The 26,396-nt window shown below is 42.7% G+C and overlaps 1 protein-coding gene across 1 annotated transcript in view; it reads left to right on the plus strand.

The window, feature by feature from the left end:
- Positions 1 to 1,783: 1,783 nt before the first annotated feature.
- Positions 1,784 to 26,396, plus strand: part of LOC115203462 (aldehyde dehydrogenase family 1 member A3) — a 30,102-nt gene continuing 5,489 nt past the window's right edge. Inside the window, exons 1-10 of the mRNA XM_029768156.1 lie at positions 1,784 to 2,223; positions 2,806 to 2,910; positions 4,628 to 4,768; positions 7,907 to 8,036; positions 14,068 to 14,129; positions 16,280 to 16,408; positions 18,645 to 18,758; positions 19,324 to 19,426; positions 19,981 to 20,165; positions 25,839 to 26,003. Of these exons, the coding sequence (XP_029624016.1) occupies positions 2,113 to 2,223; positions 2,806 to 2,910; positions 4,628 to 4,768; positions 7,907 to 8,036; positions 14,068 to 14,129; positions 16,280 to 16,408; positions 18,645 to 18,758; positions 19,324 to 19,426; positions 19,981 to 20,165; positions 25,839 to 26,003 (1,245 nt within the window). The 5' untranslated portion in view covers positions 1,784 to 2,112. The remainder of the gene's footprint in view (positions 2,224 to 2,805; positions 2,911 to 4,627; positions 4,769 to 7,906; positions 8,037 to 14,067; positions 14,130 to 16,279; positions 16,409 to 18,644; positions 18,759 to 19,323; positions 19,427 to 19,980; positions 20,166 to 25,838; positions 26,004 to 26,396) is intronic.

Genomic DNA, 26,396 nt, shown 5'->3' on the forward strand with positions numbered 1-26,396 from the left:
AAAGGACCTTGTGAAGATGCTGGAGCAAACAGGTCGAAAAGTATCTATATCCATAGTAAAACGAGTCCTATATCGACATAACCTGAAAGGCTGCTCAGCAAGGAAGAAGCCACTGCTCCAAAACCGCCATAAAAAAGTCAGACTACAGTTTGCAACTGCACATGGGGACAAAGATCATACTTTTTGGAGAAATGTCCTCTGGTCTAAGGAAACAAAAATATAACTTTTTGGTCATAATGACCATCGTTATGTTTGGAGGAAAAAGGGGGAGGCTTGCAAGCCGAAGAACACCATCCCAAATGTGAAGTACGGGGGTGGCAGCATCATGTTGTGGGGCTGCTTTGCTGCAGGAGGGACTGGTGCGCTTCACAAAATAGATGGCTGCATGAGGGAGAAAAATTATGTGGATATATTGAAGCAACATCTCAAGACATCAGTCAGGAAGTTAAAGCTTAATCGCAAATGGGTCTTCCAAATGGACAATGACCCCAAGCATACCTCCAAAGATGTGGCAAAATGGCTTAAGGACAACAAAGTCAAGGTATTGGAGTGGCCATTACAAAGCCCTGACCTCAATCCTATAGAAAATGTGTGGGCAGAACGGAAAAAGCGAGCAAGGGGGCCTACAAACCTGATTCAGTTACACCAGCTCTGTCAGGAGGAATGGGCCAAAATTCACCCAACTTATTGTGGTAAGCTTGTGGAAAGCTACCCGAAACGATTGACCCAAGTTAAACAATTTAAAGGCAATGCTACCAAATACTAATTGAGTGTATGTAAACTTCTGACCCACTGGGAATGTGATGAAAGAAATAAAAGCTGAAATAAATTATCCTCTCTACTATTATTCTGACATTTCACATTCTTCAAATAAAGTGGTGATCCTAACTGACCTAAGACAGGGAATTTTTACTAGGATTAAATGTCAGGAATTGTGAAAAACTGAGTTTAAATGCATTTGGCTATGGTGTATGTAAACTTCCGACTTCAACTGTATCATTGTAATTACACCCAACACAATGTTGAAAACCAGAATGCTTCCTAACACTAGATCACATAACTAGACGTTAGCTGGACGTGGTCCCAACGCTGCCACCAATGTAGCGGAATAAAGTGAAAGCTGCAACAGGGACTCTAACCAGGGCTCATACGTGGCAAAGTAAACTCTAAGGGCTGCTAACATGAAAGCCTAGTAGGCCTCGGGCAGTAGGCCTACAATGCTGACATATGCCTTGTTACAATAGCCTAAGTATATAACATGATTGACACGACCGTAATAATAATCATTAAACGGCCTTGGACGTGTCATAAGTGTATGCCAACATAATTCATTATTTTACATTAACCTGTTTAACTGCATATATATATAAATAAATGTGGGACACAAAAAAGGCAGTGTGGAGCACCATTGCCCAAAATGCATTGCCCCAATAACTTTTAAAAGATTGTTCTGAAGTTTTCCCTACAATTTCTTTTATCTATGAATGAAGTCACACTAAAATGTGTGTATATTGCTACGAATTAAGCCTCACAAAAATATATGTATTTTCACACGAATTAAGCCACACAAAACGCACAAAATCTGCTGAAATACTTTTTGTACATATTTGCACGAACTGAGTGTGAGATTGTTGAACTTGAACGTACTGCTGTCAGTGTTCTACAATTTTGCCATCTGTAGTCTAAAAGCATCCACAGTAATTATCATCCATTTGAATGGCTTAAATTCCATACTTTGACACCTTGCACTTTCCCCAATGAATAAGTTGACACGCAAAAATTGTACCTGCCACACATGTCCTTGAGTAGCCGACCGTCAATATAAAAGCGTATGTCATTATATCTTTATCCTGTTACGTTAAACATTCCTATTAACAACAATATTCCAGGAGGCTTTTGGTTTATGATTCCATGCTGCAGATACTGGGGCCTGATATTTTGATAAGGGCAGAGTTGGGTTACCCTCAGCTGCTCTGGGGAGAGAGCGAGAGAGAGAGAGAGCGAGGGAGGATTTTCGCATTCTTATAAAGACCGCTGGATGCGCTTGTAGTGCTCAGTAGACAGACATACATAGAGAATACAGTTGTGGCAGGACTGGACCGGTAACGCAGAATGGCTCAGAACGGAACTACAGAGAACGGGGTGACCGGGGCGAATGGCGATGGGAGCCCTCCCATGCCTTTTCCCCAGCCCGTCAAAGTGCAGGAGATACGCCACACCAAGGTGAGACGCACGTCTTATTAAGTAACATAGCAGCAATCACTGAATAGTGAAAATGTAATGTGAAACCGGTATGCACAACTTTCAAAACCTTTTAACTGTTTTGAACTATATAAATATATAAGTTTAGAAACCTTTTAACTGTTTTGAACATAGTACTACTGCATTGTTGGGAAATAGCATTCAAGAAAGTAATTTCACTGTGCTAGTTAGTGCACGTACTGTACTAGTTAGTGCACGTGACCATAAAAATGTGAAACTTGAGTGTAAGGTATAAGGTATAATATAATGTCAAAGTACATGTTTAAGACATCATAAGCCAGGGCAGGTGAATTTCGTCAAGTTATTCTAATGCATGTTAGTCTGTAGCCTGTGCACAGGCTAGAGTTTGTGCTTTGCCTGTTGGTGTGTTATCCATGTCTTCATATTGGAGTTGGATCCAAAAGATTGCATTAAAAATATATTTGAAAACCAAAAAACACACTTGAGTTATGCTCCTGTGTTATATAGCTTACTGATAGTAGCCTAATGAACAAGTGTAAAACAGTATTTTTTAAAAACAGCATCTTTCTTTGTGTCCAACAGATTTTTATCAACAATGAGTGGCACACCTCTCTCAAAGGAAAGACGTTTCAGACCTTCAATCCAGCAACAGGTGTCAAAATCTGTGAAGTAGAAGAAGCAGACAAAGTATGTACCTAAAACATGAATTCATGTTTGATTAGGCCCATGTCTTAATTACTAAGTTGACTTGAGGAAAAAAGGAATGTTTGCTAAATCAAATGAACAGAATTTGATTACTACTACTGCAGTGATCCTGTCTTTTCTCCACCTCTCTATCTCTCTTCATCTGGTTCTGATTGCCGTTTCAGGGACTGCAGGGGGTCTACGAAAATATATATATATAAAAACGTTTTTTTTCTCCAATGTTTTCATGAATATCGCTAGCAGCAACAGAATAAACACATTTTTAATTACGTACCATAAAAGAGGATAATATTTTTACTTTATTTGTCAACTCCTAATATTGAGAAAATTACACTCACTGGAGCTAATACACTGACTGGAGCTAATACACTGACTGGAGCTAATACACTGACTGGAGCTAATACACTGACTGGAGCTAATACACTGACTGGAGCTAATACACTGACTGGAGCTAATACACTGACTGGACCTAATACACTGACTGGAGTGTCTGACATAGGCTTTGAAAAAGCACCAGTCAATAGGCTACCTGTCAGTAGGCTACCAGTCAATAGGCTACCTGTCAGTAGGCTACCAGTCAATAGGCTACCTGTCAGTAGGCTACCTGTCAATAGGCTACCAGTCAATAAGCTACCAGTCAATAGGCTACCAGTCAATAGGCTACCTGTCAGTAGGCTACCAGTCAATAGGCTACCAGTCAATAGGCTACCAGTCAATAAGCTACCAGTCAATAGGCTACCAGTCCATAGGCTACCAGTCAATAAGCTACCAGTCCATAGGCTACCAGTCAATAGGCTAACAGTCAATAGGCTACCAGTCAATGGGCTACCAGTCCATAGGCTACCTGTCAGTAGGCTACCAGTCAATAGGCTACCAGTCAATGGGCTAACAGTGCGGCAAGTGCCGTTCACTGCTGGTAATCTTTCTTGACTTGGACATGTTTGCCAAGACATGGCTAACCTTAGTTTAAACAGCTAAAACTCTTAGCGAAAATCTGTTTGGAGTTACTACCTTTTTAGCTAATAGTCTGTTAGAGACTACACTTCCTCTTCCAATTATAATGTGGGGAGGTCAAAATAATGAAAACTATTTACCAAATCTATCATTTTAAAATGTTGATTACTTCTCATTGCCATTATGATTCACCTGATGATTTTTTTTTTATTTTACCTTTATTTAACTAGGCAAGTCAATTAAGAACAAATTCTTATTTTCAATGACGGCCTAGGAACAGTGGGTTAACTGCCTTGTTCAGGGGCAGAACAACAGATTTTTACCTTGGAGATTAGATCTTGCAACCTTTCGGTTACTAGTCCAACACTCTAACCACTAGGCTACCTGCCGCCCACGATAAGATAAGACATGAAATAAATGTTTTTACTAACGTATGATGGGGGTCCCTGGGTTGCCAGTTTACCTGGGAGGGGGTCCCTGGTCAAGAAAAGATTGAAGACCCTTGATCTCGGCCTATATGTTCAATTTCCTTTTCCATAGCCTAATTTAAAACCGAGAGAGTGATGTCAATGTCAAGGTCCTTTATTAGGCTACAGACAAAAATACATTTTTGCAAATTAATTAGGCCTATCAATTATCATTAGCCTGCTCATAATTGTAACTTATGCAAAACAATATTACCCATAGAAATGTTTTAGGTAGGTTATCAGTTGTCTGTGTGAAAGCCGTTGATGTGTACCTGCAGGCAGATGTGGACAAGGCTGTAAAGGCTGCCAGGGCGGCCAGCCAGAGGGGCTCGCCGTGGCGAAGGATGGACGTGTCAAGCCGGGGGCGACTCCTGCACAAGCTCGCTGACCTGATGGAGAGGGACCGGGCACTGCTAGCGGTAAGTTGTGGATATAACAGCCTATTAACATTATTTGTCTCTAGACTGTAGAAGGCTACAACTAGCAGCCTATTGGTCAACTTGACATCTGTCACTTGCGTTGTGAAGGTAGCCTATCATCTAGTTTGGGTGTCCAGAGAGAATTGACAGCAGCAGCGCAATGCACCAGACGCTGAAGGTGCATGATCTGTGATTGAAAATCTTTTCCAAGCTGCTATGTCGCGATTCGAGTAATATATATTTTTCAGTTCTACACTTGTTGCTATATAATCCCCACACAACCTTGACATTCATTCTAATATTGTTGGTGAGTGTCTGTGTGACATTAGGCCTGTGTGTGTTACAAGAGAATACCGTAATTGGGAAAAAGTTTAACTGACATGGAATTGTATTGACAGTGGACTAATGGACAAAATACCAAAATATAGTTTTGGAGTGTAGTATTAATTTAACCTAAAAAAATATAACAGCCTTTTGTCAATAATCAAATAATGTACATACAAAACATCTATCAAAAACATATTTTTAAGTTGATTGACATAGACTGACCAGGTGAATCCAGGTGAAAGCTACTGTATGATCCCTTACTGATGTCACTTGTTAAATCCACTTCAATCAGTGTAGATGAAGGGGGACACAGGTTAAAGAAGTTTTAAGCCTTGAGACAATTGAGACATGGGTTGTGATTGTGTGCCATTCAGAGGGTGAATGGGCAAGACACAAGATTTAGGTGCCTTTGAACGGGAAATGGTAGTAGGTGCCTTTGAACGGGACATGGTGGTAGGTGCCTTTGAACGGAACATGGTAGTGGGTGCCTTTTCTGCATAGCGATATCCCAACTCTCCCTGAGAGGGTCTGCCATAATTAACAGCAACCCCTGGTGCTAGTAGGGTTACGTGTCCTGCTCCAGGCCACGTCAACAGATTCTTCACCTTTGCGGCTCGAGGATTTGAACTAACAACTTTTCAGTTTTTGGCCCAACGTTGAAAAACACAAGGCTACCTGCCGCCACTTCTCCAAAAAGTTGAGTCAACTCAAAAAGGCTGTGGAACTACTGTAGTTACTAAAAGATCTTGAGTTGGGCCACCTTGGATTATTTTAGACAGTGCAAATCAGATATTACAGTGGTGGGTGATCCAAGCCAAGTTCCAATGCCTTCTCACATGTTCCAATGCCTTTTCAATTGAGTTTCCAGATTGCATTAGGAGTCAGATTTGTAAATGAAACATTACAGATGAGAGTGAAGTCATATTATAGGATCGCATGTGGCTGCTAATTGAAAACATGCTCTGGGAGGGCTGCTTGTGCTGGGGTATCGCTAATTACGCTAACCCCTGTTCTGTTTGTGGGGGAAATAAAGACCACATTTAGCGTTTAGCTCAATGAAAAGATACAGGATAAATCTATTGGTGTTCTAGCTCTGTGGCAGTGCTTCGTCTCTCATTATCTGTCCATTTGCATTGGGTTAAATTAGATCTTATTGGTCAGATAGCCTACATATGTCATTGCTGGTGCTGCACTTGATCTGGTTCTCCCATAGAGATAGATAGAGGACTCTAGTGCCCAAAAGTCTGATTTAGCATTGGCAGTGTCATTGAGGCCTTTCACCATTTTGAAGTAGCCAACTCGGTGGGAATTCGAATGGGTTAAGGAAGGAGCACAAATGGATGTAGCTGGTCTGCACTCAAAAAGGAGATTCAAGGTTTCTTTATAGTATTTTGTTAATTCGGGGGTAGGTAGATAGACAAACATTCCGGCCTTCCTAAGCCTTCGTCAGTGTAATTCACAAGGATCACATAATTCCATCAGGGTCATCAGGAGGGATCAGCTAATGAACTATACTCGTAAGCAAACATTCCATAACTGCAGGTGGCAGTAAATCGCCAGCCTTGACTTTATACCTGTTCAGACAACACACTCCAGGTGGCAGTATGCACCCTTTCAGTTTGTTTAACAACTCATAGAAGAAGTACTAGAACAAAATTGACTACTTCAAAATGTAGATGCCAGTGCACTCACAGATGCCATAATAGGACTGATACAAAGTCCTCTATCATTCTCTATTGGTTCTCCCAAACCCCAAGGTAAATCAAGCGCACCTCAAATACTTTCAAGTAGGCTTATTTTAAAGTATTTGACGTATGTATTTGACCCAGGTTTTTAGTAAACACTTGACTTGTGTCCCACTTGGCATGAGACAGTCAATTAAAGAACTTGAGTATCATAGACATTTTAGTCATTTAGCAGACGCTCTTATCCAGAGCGATTTACAGTAGTGAATGCATACATTTCATACAATTTCATACATTTTTTTTTCTGTGCTGGCCCCCCGTGGGAATCGAACCCACAACCCTGGTGTTGCAAACACCATGCTCTACCAACTGAGCTACAGGGAAGGCTGTAGCACCATATAAGTGTACAAATCATGTTTGACAGTGGGTCTCACCATACAATATTTTTCTCTTCCCCAACACATTCGGCTTAGTGGTTTCAAGCAGCTTGTGTCCATCAAAGAGTTTAGTAACTTACGTACAGTCACTTTTTGAAATACTGTCAAATGCACAACGTCATGGATTGCTTTTGTCAAGGTTTCTGTCCACCCCTCTGCTCTATAGAAATGATTGTTCATCTAGATTTGAAAAACATTTGATATGACATTCAGATTCAGATGGATCTGTTGTATTTTCTGGTCATCTAATGTTCCAGCTCACAGCAGCCTTGGCTACACAGAGAGACAACCGTGCTAGCGATGGCAGCCATGCCGTACCCTGAGCAGAGACCCTGGCCTCTGCTCAGCCTGCTATTAGCATTATTATTATTAGCATTATTACTTTTCTTTCTGAACCCATGAACTCCCACAGCATATTCACTACTTGGCGCACGTCGAGGGCATAAAACATTGTTTTGTAGCAGCCAAGGGGTTGATGGTGCTGCGCTTGCAGCCGACTGAGTAAAAGATGACAGAAACTCTCAAAATAGATTTTTTAGAACATATATTATTAGTTATTTTTTGTTCCACAACAGATCTTTTTTTCTCCTATTGAAATGATTCTGCCTCAGGTTTCCCAGAAGTTAGGATAGCCTGCATTAATGTGGCCTTAATGCACTATGCTCAATGTTTCTGATTCTCTTTTACAGACTATGGAGACTATAGACACTGGGAAGCCATTCCTACATTCTTTCTTCATTGATCTGGACGGCAGCATCAAAACCCTTAGATACTATGCCGGTTGGGCCGACAAGATACATGGCAAAACCATGCCTGTAGGTAAGTGCCTCTGTGCTGCTTTAAAACCTTTTAGATTGCCAGGCTATTACTTTCACCTACAGGTATAGTGCATTATGATCTGTTAAAAGCACGTAGGATTACGACCCCTTATAACGTCTCATTATCATCTCGTAATGATCCAGTTATTACCATTTCATACATTATAATACAACAAGATTTCCAAACAGTGTTATTATATGCTTATCACAGGTAATAATGCATTATAACAGCCAGCTTTTATTAAAGTATTTCCCAAAAAGGTCCTTGACCTGTCAATCTGATCAAGCTGTTTCGCAACAATCACTTGTCTCTCTCCTTTGTGGCGTAATGGCTCACATAGACTTTCTGTCCACTATATGATTAGCCCACTGGTTCGCCCAGTCGTCAAGAAACAAGTTAATTAGCGGTCGAGTCACTCAGCCAATCCGTCAATTGTCCGCAGCCCTGGGTGGCATCTCGTCCGTCCTCTTAATACTTCCCCCTATTGCAGTGTCAAAAACCATCCTCGGCTGCCACGGCAGGACGTCAGATAGACAAAACAGGCTTCCCTCTTTCCTCCTGATTAGATTCCAATGGGGCAGTTGAAAGACGAAAGGCTGGCGAGGACAAAGGAAGAGGAAGAGGGGGCTGATGGTAATCAGCGAGGTGCAACAGTCTGTGTCGGGATTAGCTGAGAATCAGACACTCCAGATCAGTGCCTGATCAACGCCTCTGAGTTAGCCCCCCCTCTCCTCTCCTCTCCTCTCCTCTCCTCTCCTCTCCTCTCCTCTCCTCTCTCCTCTCTTCTCTCCTCTCTTCTCTCCTCACTCATCTCTTCTCTCCTCTCTTCTCTCCTCTCTTCTCTCTTCTCTCCCCTTTCTCCTCTCTTCTCTCTCTCTCTCTCTCTCTCGCTCTCTCTCTCCTCTCCTCGTATCTCCTCTCCTCTCCTCTCTCCTTTCTTCTCTCCTCACTCCTCTCTTCTCTCCTCTCTTCTCTCCTCTCTTCTCTCTTCTCTCCTCTCTTCTCTCTCTCTCTCGCTCTCTCTCTCTCTCCTCTCCTCTCCTCTCTCCTCTCCTCTCCTCTTTGCTCTACTCTCTCCTCTCTTCTCTCGTCTCTTCTGTCTCCTCTCCTTTATCCTCTTACCGCTCTCTGTATCAGGAGCAAGTCACTGACTTAGATCATTATTTTCCTTTTGTAGATATCTGCAAGGCCCTCTCCTCTATCAGCCTCTGTCAGTAGCAACTCCCAGACTAAGGTGACTATCCCCTGGTATAATAGTCTGTATAAGTCACTCCTATACCTGTCAGGAACAACTCCCAGACTAAGGTGACTATCCCCTGGTATAATAGTCTGTATAAGTCACTCCTCTACCTGTCAGGAACAACTCCCAGACTAAGGTGACTATCCCCTGGTATAATAGTCTGTATAAGTCACTCCTATACCTGTCAGGAACAACTCCCAGACTAAGGTGACTATCCCCTGGTATAATAGTCTGTATAAGTCACTCCTCTACCTGTCAGGAACAACTCCCAGACTAAGGTGGCTATCCCCTGGTATAATAGTCTGTATAAGTCACTCCTCTACCTGTCAGGAACAACTCCCAGACTAAGGTGACTATCCCCTGGTATAATAGTCTGTATAAGTCACTCCTCTACATGTCAGGAACAACTCCCAGACTAAGGTGACTATCTCCTGGTATAATAGTCTGTATAAGTCACTCCTCTGCCTGTCAGGAACAACTCCCAGACTAAGGTGACTATCCCCTGGTATAATAGTCTGTATAAGTCACTCCTATACCTGTCAGGAACAACTCCCAGACTAAGGTGACTATCCCCTGGTATAATAGTCTGTATAAGTCACTCCTCTACCTGTCAGGAACAACTCCCAGACTAAGGTGACTATCCCCTGGTATAATAGTCTGTATAAGTCACTCCTATACCTGTCAGGAACAACTCCCAGACTAAGGTGACTATCCCCTGGTATAATAGTCTGTATAAGTCACTCCTCTACCTGTCAGGAACAACTCACAGACTAAGGTGGCTATCCCCTGGTATAATAGTCTGTATAAGTCACTCCTCTACCTGTCAGGAACAACTCCCAGACTAAGGTGACTATCCCCTGGTATAATAGTCTGTATAAGTCACTCCTCTACCTGTCAGGAACAACTCCCAGACTAAGGTGACTATCCCCTGGTATAATAGTCTGTATAAGTCACTCCTCTACCTGTCAGGAACAACTCCCAGACTAAGGTGACTATCCCCTGGTATAATAGTCTGTATACAGTCACTCCTCTACCTGTCAGGAACAACTCCCAGACTAAGGTGACTATCCCCTGGTATAATAGTCTGTATATAGTCACTCCTCTACCTGTCAGGAACAACTCCCAGACTAAGGTGACTATCCCCTGGTATAATAGTCTGTATATAGTCACTCCTCTACCTGTCAGAAACAACTCCCAGACTAAGGTGACTATCCCCTGGTATAATAGTCTGTATACAGTCACTCCTCTACCTGTCAGGAACAACTCCCAGACTAAAGTGACTATCCCCTGGTATAATAGTCTGTATACAGTCACTCCTCTACCTGTCAGGAATAACTCCCAGACTAAGATGACTATCCCCTGGTATAATAGTCTGTATACAGTCACTCCTCTACCTGTCAGGAACAACTCCCAGACTAAGGTGACTATCTCCTGGTATAATAGTCTGTATACAGTCACTCCTCTACCTGTCAGGAACAACTCCCAGACTAAGGTGACTATCCCCTGGTATAATAGTCTGTATACAGTCACTCCTCTACCTGTCAGGAACAACTCCCAGACTAAGGTGACTATCCCCTGGTATAATAGTCTGTATACAGTCACTCCTCTACCTGTCAGGAACAACTCCCAGACTAAGATGACTATCCCCTGGTATAATAGTCTGTATAAGTCACTCCTCTACCTGTCAGGAACAACTCCCAGACTAAGGTGACTATCCCCTGGTATAATAGTCTGTATACAGTCACTCCTCTACCTGTCAGGAACAACTCCCAGACTAAGGTGACTATCCCCTGGTATAATAGTCTGTATACAGTCACTCCTCTACCTGTCAGGAACAACTCCCAGACTAAGGTGACTATCCCCTGGTATAATAGTCTGTATAAGTCACTCCTCTACCTGTCAGGAACAACTCCCAGACTAAGGTGACTATCCCCTGGTATAATAGTCTGTATACAGACACTCCTCTACCTGTCAGGAACAACTCCCAGACTAAGGTGACTATCCCCTGGTATAATAGTCTGTATAAGTCACTCCTCTTCCTGTCAGGAACAACTCCCAGACTAAGGTGACTATCCCCTGGTATAATAGTCTGTATACAGTCACTCCTCTACCTGTCAGGAACAACTCCCAGACTAAGGTGACTATCCCCTGGTATAATAGTCTGTATACAGTCACTGCTCTACCTGTCAGGAACAACTCCCAGACTAAGGTGACTATCCCCTGGTATAATAGTCTGTATAAGTCACTCCTCTACCTGTCAGGAACAACTCCCAGACTAAGGTGACTATCCCCTGGTATAATAGTCTGTATATAGTCACTCCTCTACCTGTCAGGAACAACTCCCAGACTAAGATGACTATCCCCTTGTATAATAGTCTGTATACAGTCACTCCTCTACCTGTCAGGAACAACTCCCAGACTAAGGTGACTATCCCCTGGTATAATAGTCTGTATACAGTCACTCCTCTACCTGTCAGGAACAACTCCCAGACTAAGGTGACTATCCCCTGGTATAATAGTCTGTATAAGTCACTCCTCTACCTGTCAGGAACAACTCCCAGACTAAGGTGACTATCCCCTGGTATAATAGTCTGTATACAGTCACTCCTCTACCTGTCAGGAACAACTCCCAGACTAAGGTGACTATCCCCTGGTATAATAGTCTGTATACAGTCACTCCTCTACCTGCCAGTAGCAACTTGGTGACTAAGAACAGCTCTGGGCCTTGGCCTGGAGTCTGGTTGAGCAGGTAACACTCTCACCTTTAGAACCATATAATACCCCCTGAGATGGGGCTGCTGGTTTCTGCTCTCTCTACTCTGACTCTCTACTCCTAACCTGTCATGAAAATAATACAAATACCAAAGGAGTTTGGAATTCCTCTCTCCTTAAAAAAAAACACAAAAAAATGCTCTGGGCCTAAATAAGCAAAGGTGCACTGCTCAAAAGTCGTACACTACATAGGAAATATGGTGCCATTTGGGACACAGTCTAATTCCCTGTACTCTACTGTACATCCCATGTCCACTCCCCTGACTATGGAAATGGAACCTTTGATAAGCTGTAAAGTGTGGGATGAGTGGGCTCACCCAGGACTCAGGGAGATAATGGATCCTGGGTGTGTAGGAGTCTGTCTGGCTGTAATCACCACATACATCAATAGAAGAAACAAGACAAGGTCAGAGTCCCGGAGTGAGACTGTCAGATTGAACCCGTTATCTAGGCTATCAGCTGGGCTTTTGACATGTCCGCGTGTGGAGGTGGAGGGGGATCATGCAAAATGTCACGGAAGGAAGAAAGGTGCCAAAAGTAGAGCACTATATCGGGAATAGGGTGTCATTAAGGCAGCATTGGAGTGAGTAAGTTGTTCCCGCTAGTTGCTATGTCAGAAGGGTGGACCTTAGTTGCACAGATACTGTGGTACAGTAGTGAAAAAGGATTTTGGAATGTCTTGTGTTGGTGTAAATTCATGTTACTGTGCAGTATTATACATGTATTTTTATAATAGACAGTTTCCTGTCTTTGTTTTATGTCGGACTACCTTAAGAGTTGTGCTGTTAGAGTTGAGGGCACTAAAACGTTTGGTTGCACCACAGTAGACTATTGGTGGAACAATTGCTGCAACGCATGTGCAACATGGCACACTAACATGTCGTAACCACAGTTGTTTGTGCAGGGTTTTAACAAACCTTTAGTACCCACAACACCCCAAGTAAGTACATTCTGCTGAACAGAGTAGTTTAAGGTCAAGTCTATCGCATAAACATTCCAACTTAACTTATTTATAGTTCAACTGTATTTACCCTAAAAAGCCAGTTGACTACTACAGAGAAAGAGGAGGGTGGGACATTGCAGCAATTAAATGGAGGGCGGGGGGGTTAGAGATGGGGGACGCTTTTAATTGCCCCTCCATTCCAAGAAGGTCAAGGGTGACATTTCACTCCAAACAATAGGCTTAATAGTCTGGTTATTGGGGTCTCTGTATCTGCCCGCTCTATTTCCTTCTATTAAACAGGACTTTCAGCCATGTGAGTAGCAAGGCACAGGGACTTTTAGGGCGGGCAGAGGAGGAACATGACTGTGTGCTCCCTGTTAATATGGAGACTTTAATAAGGATATTTTTCACCATCATTTCGAAAATGCAAATGGTTGATGTAGCAAAATAAATGAGAAAGGATGCCACATTTAAACAGACTTTAAACTAAATAAATGAGAAAGGATGCCACATTTAAACAGACTTTAAACTAAATAAATGAGAAAGGATGCCACATTTAAACAGACTTTAAACTAAATAAATGAGAAAGGATGCCACATTTAAACAGACTTTAAACTAAATAAATGGGAAAGGATGCCACATTTAAACAGACTGTAAACTAAATAAATGAGAAAGGATGCCACATTTAAACAGACTTTAAACTAAATAAATGAGAAAGGATGCCACATTTAAACAGACTTTAAACTAAATAAATGAGAAAGGATGCCACATTTAAACAGACTTTAAACTAAATAAATGAGAAAGGATGCCACATTTAAACAGACTTTAAACTAAATAAATGAGAAAGGATGCCACATTTAAACAGACTTTAAACTAAATAAATGAGAAAGGATGCCACATTTAAACAGACTTTAAACTAAATAAATGAGAAAGGATGCCACATTTAAACAGACTTTAAACTAAATAAATGAGAAAGGATGCCACATTTAAACAGACTGTAAACCTGAAGTAATATGCCATTTGGAGTGGAGAGAGATTGATAATGAGTCTCTTGTTGTTGTGTTGTTGTTTTCCAGATGACACGTTTATGTGTTTCACCAGACATGAGCCCATAGGTGTGTGTGGAGCCATCATCCCAGTAAGTCAGACCAGTGTTTTGTGTTTGTGTCTGTAATAATAATACATGTAGAATCTGCTGGCAGGGTGTGAACAAGTACTAAACACATGCTACTGCTGTACAACAGCTAAACACAATGACTTGGCAAATAGAAGTGGTCAATTTGACCTACATTGACTGAAAGATGCATGCGTACACACCCACCCAACGACCAGAGGTGTACAGTGTCTGAGGTGTACAGTGCAGTGAGTTTACCTTCACTGTAACAGAATCCCCCCAGACGATAACCATGGGACACAGATACAGTACAGGCCTACAGTACAGCAGACTGTTGGACATTTACGATAGTGATGGACGCACCAATACTCTCCTTTATTCTAGAGACAAGGGAGGATGTTATCATGAGTGTGCGTGTGTGTGTGTGTGTGTGTGCGTGTGTGCGTGTGTGCGTGTGTGTGTGTGTCTGTGTCTGTGTCTGTGTGTGTGTGTGTGTGTGTGTGTGTGTGTGTGTGTGTGTGTGTGTGTGTGTGTGTGTGTGTGTGTGTGTGTGTGTGTGTGTGTGTGTGTGTGTTTCTGTGCCAAACACAAGAGCCGTTCATCATGCTTTTTACTGTCAGTGCTGTCACCCCAAAAACCATATTGTTGTGTGCCTCAGCACCAAGGGCATTACGTGTCCCTGGCACATACAGAAATATAACTCTTAGCATGCGTGTTGACAGTCATAGATCAGTAGAGCTGCAGCAATAACCAGATAGTTCAATCAGCCTGCTCCCCAAATGGCACCCTAGTACCTACATAGTGCACTACTTTTTGACTGACCACTATAGGCTGTAGTGCACTACATTTGACTGAGCACTATAGGCTGTAGTGCACTATGTAGGGAATAGGGTTCCATTTGGAATGCATTAGAGTAAATTATCCCATTATATTCTCAGGTAACATCTTTCCTGAAAGTGCATTTTGAGGTAAATGCAACTTTATTTGGAATGATACAAAAATTAAGCTTTGAGTTTGGATTGGTCTTTAAAAATAATATTTGTAAGTGGTCGCAGTAAACTGCATTTTACCTAAGGTTCCAACTTCAACTCCATCTGAGGGTGAAATTAAATCCTGGACATGTACTGGAAATCTAATCCTAATCTCTACCTTTCTTCACAAAGCCTTCTCTCTCTAAATCCAACTGAAGTGTACCGTTACAGGAACATGACTGTTTACAACTATACATTAAGGCTACGTCCCAAATGGCACCAGGCTCCCTATATAGGGCACTACTTATGACCAGGGACCCCCACTATATGGCGAATAGGGTGTCATTTAGGATGCACCCTTGCAGATCCAAAAACACATCCATATTTCCTTTTTGATTCTAACATTGTCAGAAAGCTTGGGGTGGTATAGTGGTCCATGTGGGTTAGAGTAAAGGCTATCACATTGCACCGTGTTCACTAGAGTCTAGACCAGACTGGGGTATCATTTCTATTCCTACATTTTGACTGACTGAATGCGGCCGATGGGCTTTCTCTGCTAGCATAAGTATATAACTTCTTATGTTGCTCCGGCAACAAAGGAACAAGCAGGCTGTTGTTCGACATGGGAGATTATATCATCAAAATGAAATTTATACTGAAGGACGTCGTGTAATTACTAAAAGCACCACTGGCACTCACGCAGACCATGAGTCATCGCTTAGGAAAAACAGGAAGCTTGTATTTTGGGTTACACATCCCAAAAAATCCCTAATTGTGGCAGCTGTATCCAAAGCATTGTAAAAGTTAACAATGCTTAAACAGTAAACATTAGGATTCTTACACGCGTTTGCTGTCTAATTTGTGTTTGAGGGTCTGGTTATTTGTTCATTTATTTCATGAAGTTCTCTGTAGGGAAAATAACAGGGCAGAGAGAAGAGAGGTTTTCGAAGCAGATTGTTTGAATCATCACTTTATAGGATGACAGCACAGCGGTCTTGATTTGCTCTCTAATCAAATCATCACAGTACATCTCTGTACTGAAAGAGCTATATCTTGAAAACTTGGCTGCTGACATGCAACAAATAAAGGGATCATATTAACACTGGACTAATGAAGAAAATACTAAAAGATCATTTTTGAGTGAACTATCCCTTTAAGTTTTCAACCTGCCTGTCAAATATACACTTGTTTTGTGTCTCCTAGTGGAACTTCCCCCTGCTGATGTTCATGTGGAAGGTGGCCCCGGCGCTGTGTTGTGGTAACACTGTGGTCATCAAGCCAGCCGAGCAGACCCCTCTCACAGCCCTGCACCTAGGATCTCTCATCAAAGAGGTGAGAGAAACTTTTAGGAACAACAGGGGCCTCCAACTTCGTTGCTGAAGAGCTATACTGGGTGAGCATGGTACAGACTGAAGGGGCTGTGATCGGTTGATTATTTGGAATGGTCAGGTGTGTCAGTGTTGGATTGGTTGATTATTTGGAACAGTCAGGTGTGTCAGTGTTGGATTGGTTGATTATTTGGAACAGTCAGGTGTGTCAGTGTTGGATTGGTTGATTATTTGGAACAGTCAGGTGTGTCAGTGTTGGATTGGTTGATTATTTGGAACAGTCAGGTGTGTCAGTGTTGGATTGGTTGATTATTTGGAACAGTCAGGTGTGTCAGTGTTGGATTGGTTGATTATTTGGAACAGTCAGGTGTGTCAGTGTTAGATTGGTTGATTATTTGGAACAGTCAGGTGTGTCAGTGTTGGATTGGTTGATTATTTGGAACAGTCAGGTGTGTCAGTGTTAGATTGGTTGATTATTTGGAACAGTCAGGTGTGTCAGTGTTGGATTGGTTGATTATTTGGAACAGTCAGGTGTGTCCGTGTTGGATTGGAAGTAAAGCCTGCACTCTCTGTAGCTCTCCGTGATCGGATTTGGAGAATCCTGCATTGCAATGAAGAGAAATATTATATGCAACTATCCTTTATAACGGGACAGAAAAACAACAGGCAATCTATTGGTCCTCCTCAGGACACATTGACTATTACGTCTGTTGACCAGGAGACTCACCTGAGGTCAAACTATAGACCCTTCTCCTCTCCTCTCCCCTCCCCTCCCCTGCTCTCCTCTCCTTTCCTCCCCTCTATCTCTCCTCTCCCCTCCCCTCCCCTGCTCTCCTCTCCTTTCCTCCCCTCTATCTCTCCTCGCCCCTCCCCTGCTCTCCTCTCCTTTCCTCCCCTCTATCTCTCCTCTCCTCTATATCTCCTCTCCCCTCCCCTCCCCTGCTCTCCTCTCCTTTCCTCCCCTCTATCTCTCCTCTCCTCTATCTCTCCTATCCTCTCCCCTCCCCTCCCCTGCTCTCCTCTCCTTTCCTCCCCTCTCTCTCCTCTCCTCTCCTCTCCTCTCCTCTCCTCTCCTCTCCTCTCCCCTTCTGTCCTGTCCTTTTCCTCCCCTCCCTCCCTCTCCTCTTCTCTCCCCTATCCTCTCATCTCTCATCTCTCCTCATCCTCTCCTCTTCTGTCCTGTCCTTTTCCTCCCCTCCCCTCCCTCTCCTCTTCTCTCCCCAATCCTCTCATCTTTCCTCATCCTCTCTCTCCTCTCCTCTCCTCTCCCCTTCTGTCCTGTCCTGTCCTTTTCCTCCCCTCCCTCCCTCTCCTCTTCTCTCCCCTATCCTCTCATCTCTCCTCATCCTCATCCTCTCCTCTCCTCTCCTCTCTCTCCTTTTCCCTTCTCTATTACAAACATCTTGATCTTTCCCTTTACTCTGCTCCTCATGTTGGGGCTCAGGAGAACAAATATCAAGGTCTTCAGCGTAGATCCTACATCAAAGGCAGGGGATTACCCCACCAATACAGTGTGTGTGTGTGTGTGTGTGTGTGTTTGTGTGTGTGTGTGTGTGTGTGTGTGTGTGTGTGTGTGTGTGTGTGTGTGTGTGTGTGTGTGTGTGTGTGTGTGTGTGTGTGTGTGTGTTTGTCAGTGCATGCCTTTGTGTGTGTGTGTACAGTATGAAATGAGACTGTAGTAGTGCCTCGCAGGTTATGAGACATTTGGTTTCAAACCTATTTGGCTTCTCTTACCGGCCATTAGTCCAAATGATCCCAGGCTGTTTTATACCCAGAGAGAAGCCCTGGTCTTATGTGATTAGACCAGTTTGCTTTTATCATGTTGACAGTAATGATTTTTAAAGGGAAAGACCAGAGTTCTGCTTCTAATCATTGGGTATATGAGAGTTGTTCAGCCAATCAAAGACGACAATGGAAATTGAATAGAAAAAAATACTTATTTATTATATATATATAAAATAAAAAGCACCTGGTGAAATTCCCAGAGTAACTCTCTCATACTCACACACTGTGCTCCTTAAAGGGACATTTCACTCATAAATGAAAGTTTGTCCTATATTTCCAGACCTTAAGAGTAGCCTAATGTTAAGGTGAAACCATGTCCCACAACATGGGTTTTAAAAGTGTAATGCATCTTTAACTCATCCATGTTGACTGGGTTAAGAAGTAGTGAGTAGCGTACCTTATTCCCTTGCACATGGTTCTGATCACTAACATTCGTCGTCGGGTTGCCATGATAGGCCGGTTTCCCCCCCGGAGTGGTGAACATCGTGCCAGGGTTCGGCCCCACAGCAGGTGCAGCCATTGCTAGCCACATGGGCATCGACAAAGTGGCGTTCACGGGTTCTACAAAGGTACGTGCATGTTTGGAAGTATGCATAATGCTGGAAGCAACGGGGCAACTGGTTGGAGTATTGTGTTTTTTTGTAACTGTTCACTATCTGTTCCCAAATGAACAGACCTGGGTTCAAGTAGTATTTTTCTTTCAAGTAGTCTGCCTGGAGTGTCAGATGGGCGGGGTTTGCACTTTTGTGCCAGACAAGCTCAATCAAATGCAGCTAAAGTATCCAAAGGAAACAAATACTATTTGAACCCAAGGCTGAAAATAAATGATTTTTCAAAGCTAAGTGGGGTACAGGATTGTAAAAGAAACACACTAAATGTTCAGAAATATACTGAGGGTTTTCTAATAAATGTCACATTTATTTGACACTTGTTTAAAAATGTTGGTATCTCTCTCATTTCGGCATGCAGTACATTCTTTCATTAACAATCTGTCTCACCGATACCAGTCCCTCGTGCCCTATCAAATCCCAATATACATTTTTAAAAAGTATTTGTTTGAACTGAATGTGCCATATGACACATTGTTATATGACTTCCCCCTGTGATCCGTCCCCACCCTGTTTGTCTCCCCAGGTAGGCCAGTTGATCAAAGAGGCCGCAGCAAAGAGTAATCTGAAAAGAGTGACCCTGGAGCTGGGTGGGAAGAACCCCTGCATTGTCTTTGCTGACTCGGACTGTAAGTGATGTGGTTTCTGTCTCTCTACTAAACCAACAAGGCAGAGAGGGAGAACAAAGACAGCAGCTCTGCTTGGCGCAGAGGAAAGGCCTTTGACACAGAGTGTGTGATCAACAGTGTGCCTGTAAGCAATAGAGATCGAGACTGATTGCGAACTGTGTGATGGTTATCGTGACGGACATTGTGTCATCGTGGCTCCTAGCCTATCCAAAATATCAATAATATAACATGATAACCCAGCGGGCAAAACTGGTTGCAATGACGTCTTTACGACGTCTCTGAAGACGTCGTGGTCAGATTGTATACAGGCTGTAAAGTGACAGGGTTTCTTTTAAATGTGTTTGTGACCAGAAAAATACATATTTACCTGGTTCTAATCTTGTTATCTGACGTCTATACGACAAGAAACCAAGTTTACAACCAGAAAATGATGTCTTTATCATGCCAAATCTTGCCCTCAGGGAAGATGTGGCCAATTGTTATGTTATTACTCTGAGGGACTCTAAGGCATTTGGCGACAGCCTTCGTCAACATCTCTCCTATGTCACTAACAGTGCAGTTGGCAGTGGAGGAGACCCAAAAGGGAGCCTTCTTCAACCAGGGCCAGTGCTGCACGGCCGCGTCGCGTGTCTTCGTGGAGGAACAGATCTATGAGGAGTTTGTACGCCGCAGCGTCGAGAGTGCCAAGAGTATCGTCATAGGAGACCCCCTGGACCCACGTACATCACACGGACCACAGGTGTCTCTTCTCTCCTCCTCTCCCCCTCTCTTTTCTTTATTTTCTTCTGGCACCTCTCAGACAGATGTTTGGATAGCAGAGCAGACACAGTTTGTCAGAAAGTCTCCACTGATACAGAGCAAGCCGTCCAAACTCCACAACCCCTAGTCATTGTGTCTGTGATACTGCCAGTAGAAAAGCATCTCAAATATGTCAACTTACAGCAAAATGCTCAAGTATGGGGCAACAGACAGTATACAGTATTCAATTGTATTTATCACACGTGCTGAATACAACTGGTGTGGACTTTACAGTGAAATGCTTGCTTCTGAACCTTTCCCAATGATGCAGAGCTTAAAAATAATAATACAAAATAAAATAGTAACACAAGAGGAATACAATACAATACACAAGAATGGAGCTATATACAGGAAGTACCAGTACCAGATCAATGTGAGGCTATATACAGGAAGTACCAGTACCAGATCAATGTGAGGCTATATACAGGAAGTACCAGTACCAGATCAATGTGAGGCTATATACAGGGAGTACCAGTACCACATCAATGTGGAGCTACGTACAGGGAGTACCAGTACCAGATCAATGTGGAGCTATATACAGGAAGTACCAGTACCAGATCAATGTGGAGCTATATACAGGGAGTACCAGTACCAGATCAATGTGAGGCTATATACAGGAAGTACCAGTACCAGATCAATGTGAGGCTATATACAGGAAGTACCAGTACCAGATCAATGTGAGGCTATATACAGGAAGTACCAGTACCAGATCAATGTGAGGCTATATACAGGAAGTACCAGTACCAGATCAATGTGAGGCTATATACAGGAAGTACCAGTACCAGATCAATGTGAGGCTATATACAGGAAGTACCAGTACCAGATCAATGTGGAGCTATATACAGGGAGTACCAGTACCAGATCAATGTGGAGCTATATACAGGGAGTACCAGTACCAGATCAATGTGGAGCTATATACAGGAAGTACCAGTACCAGATCAATGTGGAGCTATATACAGGGAGTACCAGTACCAGATCAATGTGGAGCTATATACAGGAAGTACCAGTACAAGATCAATGTGAGGCTATATACAGGAAGTACCAGTACCAGATCAATGTGGAGCTATATACAGGGAGTACCAGTACCAGATCGATGTGGAGCTATATACAGGGAGTACCAGTACCAGATCAATGTGGAGCTATATACAGGGAGTACCAGTACCAGATCAATGTGAGGCTATATACAGGAAGTACCAGTACCAGATCAATGTGGAGCTATGTACAGGGAGTACCAGTACCAGATCAATGTGAGGCTATATACAGGGAGTACCAGTACCAGATCAATGTGGAGCTATATACAGGGAGTACCAGTACCAGATCAATGTGAGGCTATATACAGGGAATACCAGTACCAGATCAATGTGAGGCTATATACAGGGAGTACCAGTACCAGATCAATGTGGAGCTATATACAGGGAGTACCAGTACCAGATCAATGTGAGGCTATATACAGGAAGTACCAGTACCAGATCAATGTGAGGCTATATACAGGGAGTACCAGTACCAGATCAATGTGAGGCTATATACAGGAAGTACCAGTACCAGATCAATGTGGAGCTATGTACAGGGAGTACCAGTACCAGATCAATGTGGAGCTATATACAGGGAGTACCAGTACCAGATCACTGTGGAGCTATATACAGGGAGTACCAGTACCAGATCAATGTGGAGCTATATACAGGGAGTACCAGTACCAGATCAATGTGGAGCTATATACAGGGAGTACCAGTACCAGATCACTGTGGAGCTATATACAGGGATTACCAGTACCAGATCAATGTGGAGCTATATACAGGGAGTACCAGTACCAGATCACTGTGGAGCTATATACAGGGAGTACCAGTACCAGATCAATGTGGAGCTATATACAGGGAGTACCAGTACCAGATCAATGTGGAGCTATATACAGGGAGTACCAGTACCAGATCACTGTGGAGCTATATACAGGGAGTACCAGTACCAGATCACTGTGGAGCTATATACAGGGATTACCAGTACCAGATCACTGTGGAGCTATATACAGGGAGTACCAGTACCAGATCACTGTGGAGCTATATACAGGGAGTACCAGTACCAGATCAATGTGAGGCTATATACAGGGGGTACCAGTACCAAATCAATGTGCTACTATATACAGGGAATACCAGTACCAGATCAATGTGAGGCTATATACAGGGAGTACCAGTACCAGATCAATGTGGAGCTATGTACAGGGAGTACCAGTACCAGATCAATGTGGAGCTATATACAGGGAGTACCAGTACCAGATCAATGTGAGGCTATATACAGGGAGTACCAGTACCAGATCAATGTGGAGCTATGTACAGGGAGTACCAGTACCAGATCAATGTGGAGCTATATACAGGGAGTAACAGTACCAGATCAATGTGGAGCTATATACAGGGAGTACCAGTACCAGATCAATGTGAGGCTATATACAGGAAGTACCAGTACCAGATCAATGTGAGGCTATATACAGGAAGTACCAGTACCAGATCAATGTGAGGCTATATACAGGAAGTACCAGTACCAGATCAATGTGAGGCTATATACAGGGAGTACCAGTACCAGATCAATGTGGAGCTATGTACAGGGATGTGAATGTGTGAGGGATTTGTGTGGGAGTGACGCTGTGGTGTGAGTGAGTGTATATATGGTGTTTATATAAAGTCTAGTGAATGTGTTTATGGTGTGTGTATATAGTCTAGTGAGTGTGTTTACGGTGTGTATGTATAGTCTAGTGAGTGTGTATATATAGTCTAGTGAGTGTGTATGTGGTGTGTATATATAGTCTAGTGAGTGTGTATACGGTGTGTGTATATAGTCTAGTGAGTGTGTATATATAGTCTAGTGAGTGTGTATACGGTGTGTATATATATATAGTCTTGTGAGTGTGTATGTGGTGTGTATATATAGTCTAGTGAGTGTGTATACGGTGTGTGTATATAGTCTAGTGAGTGTGTATACGGTGTGTGTATATATAGTCTAGTGTGTGTGTATATATAGTCTAGTGAGTGTGTATATATAGTCTAGTGAGTGTGTATACGGTGTGTGTATATAGTCTAGTGAGTGTGTATACGGTGTGTGTATATATAGTCTAGTGTGTGTATATACGGTGTGTATATATAGTCTAGTGTGTGTATATATAGTCTAGTGAGTGTGTATATGGTGTGTATATATATATAGTCTAGTGAGTGTGTATACAGTGTGTGTATATATAGTCTAGTGAGTGTGTATACGGTGTGTATATATAGTCTAGTGAGTGTGTATACGGTGTGTGTATATAGTCTAGTGAGTGTGTATACGTTGTGTGTATATATAGTCTAGTGAGTGTGTATACGGTGTGTATATATATAGTCTAGTGAGTGTGTATACGGTGTGTATATATAGTCTAGTGAGTGTGTATACGGTGTGTATATATATAGTCTAGTGAGTGTGTATACGGTGTGTATATATAGTCTAGTGAGTGTGTATACGGTGTATATATATATAGTCTAGTGAGTGTGTATACGGTGTGTATATATAGTCTAGTGAGTGTGTATATATAGTCTAGTGAGTGTGTATGTGGTGTGTATATATAGTCTAGTGAGTGTGTATACGGTGTGTGTATATAGTCTAGAGAGTGTGTATACGGTGTGTATATATAGTCTAGTGAGTGTGTATATATAGTCTAGTGAGTGTGTATACGGTGTGTATATGTAGTCTAGTGAGTGTGTATACGGTGTGTGTATATATAGTCTAGTGAGTGTGTATACGGTTTGTATATATAGTCTAGTGAGTGTGTATACGGTGTGTGTATATATAGTCTAGTGAGTGTGTATACGGTGTGTGTGTGTATATAGTCTAGTGAGTGTGTATATGGTGTGTATATATAGTCTAGTGAGTGTGTATACGGTGTGTGTATATATAGTCTAGTGAGTGTGTATACGGTGTGTGTGTGTATATAGTCTAGTGAGTGTGTATATGGTGTGTATATATAGTCTAGTGAGTGTGTATGTGGTGTGTATATATAGTCTAGTGAGTGTGTATACGGTGTGTGTATATATAGTCTAGTGAGTGTGTATACGGTGTGTATATATAGTCTAGTCAGTGTGTATACGGTGTGTATATATAGTCTAGTGAGTGTGTATACGGTGTGTATATATAGTCAGTGAGTGTGTATACGGTGTGTATATATATAGTCTAGTGAGTGTGTATACGGTGTGTATATATAGTCTAGTGAGTGTGTATACGGTGTGTATATATACTCTAGTGAGTGTGTATACGGTGTGTATATATAGTCTAGTGAGTGTGTATACGGTATGTATATATATAGTCTAGTGAGTGTGTATACGGTGTGTATATATACTCTAGTGAGTGTGTATACGGTGTGTATATATAGTCTAGTGAGTGTGTATACGGTGTGTATATATATAGTCTAGTGAGTGTGTATACGGTGTGTATATATAGTCTAGTGAGTGTGTATACGGTGTGTGTGTGTATATATAGTCTAGTGAGTGTGCATAGGGTCAGTGAAAGACATAGTCAGTGCAGATAGTTTGGGAACCGTTAGTTGACTATTTAGCAGTCTGACTTTTCAGCAGTGTTATGGTTTTGGGGTAGAAGCTGCCTTGGAGCCTGTTGGTCCGAGAGCCGATGCTCGGGTATCGTTTGCCGGATGGTAGCAGAGTGAACAGTCTATGGCTTAGGTGGTTGGAGTCTTTGGCAATTATTCACGATTAGATCAGATCCCAACTTTGGAACAAATCCTACAGATGTAGGATCTTCATTTGAGCCAGTTTTCCTGCAGCAACAGGAAATGTGAATTATTATGTGGATTTGGTTAATGGACATTTTTGTAGGGGATTGATACATTTTTCGTTAGGGCAAATCAAGTCTGACATTTCTAAGTGGAAATTACAAACTTTAGAAGCCTTTTAAAAACTCCAAAGGTTTGCATTTCCTGCGGTGCACGAAAATTCTCAGTATCAAAAAAGTGATCAGATGAAGATCCTACATCTGTAACTTGAGAGCTGTGTGCTTAACTCAGATATTCATGTAAGGCATGCAGTGAAGTCAATCAAATATTATCTCAAGTTAACCGTGCAGGCAACAAATTAGGATTCAGTCCTTTACTTTTAGTCTACAGCTGACAGCATGAGAAGATGTGGGACAGTTACAGAACGAATCCTTCAGGTCTTTTCTGACAGAAACGTAGTTTCCATTACGCCGTTGGCTATCAATGTAGGCTATCAGTATAGGTTCACTAAAGATCTCTTGTGGTGGGAGCAGAAAACCTCCCATTATTTTTCTAGCTGTTCTTTCTTTCTTTTGCTCCTGGGCCAGCTTTGGATGTGTGTAAACGAATACTCCCTTTATAGCCATTACTTTACCTTTTGTGTAATGACATCACCCTGCCTGCCTCCAACTCCCTCATCTCTCTCTCTCTCTCTCCCTCCCTCCCTCATCTCCTCTCTCTCTCTCCCTCCCACTCTCCTCCCTCCCGCTCTCCTCTCCTCCCTTCATCTCTCTCGCTCTCCCCTCCCTCCCTCCCACCCTCCCTCCCTCCCTTCACCTTCCTCCCTCCCTCCCTCCCTCATCTCCTCTCATCTCCTATCTTCCCCTGTTCCTCCAGATTGACCAGAAGCAGTTTGATAAGATACTGGAGTTGATTGACAGCGGGAAGAAGGAGGGAGCCAAACTGGAGTGTGGGGGCGTGGCCATGGATGACACAGGCCTCTACATCCAGCCCACCGTATTCTCCCATGTCAAGGACCATATGCGCATCGCCAAGGAAGAGGTGAGAGATCCAAATGCTGATCTATGGTCAGTTTTGTGATTTTCTTGTCAGATGGTTAAGGTTAGGATTGGGGATGATGCATCCGTCCACCACAACGCTGCCTGAAGAAGACTCTAACAGTCGAAACCTGTCCTGATATTCATTATAAACTGGGTGGTTCGAGTCCTGAATGCTGATTGACAGCCGTGGTACTGTATATCAGACCGTATTTATTTTTACTGCTCTGATTACATTGTTAACCAGTTTATAATAGCAATAAGGCACCTCGGCGGTTTGCGGTATATGGCCAATATACCACGACTAAGGGCTGTATCCAGGCACTCCGCGTTGCGTCGTGTGTAAGAACAGCCCTTAGCCGTGGTATATATACCACACTCCCTCTGGCCTTATTGC

This window comes from Salmo trutta, chromosome 12 (assembly GCF_901001165.1).
Source record: "Salmo trutta chromosome 12, fSalTru1.1, whole genome shotgun sequence".
NCBI lineage: Eukaryota > Metazoa > Chordata > Actinopteri > Salmoniformes > Salmonidae > Salmo > Salmo trutta.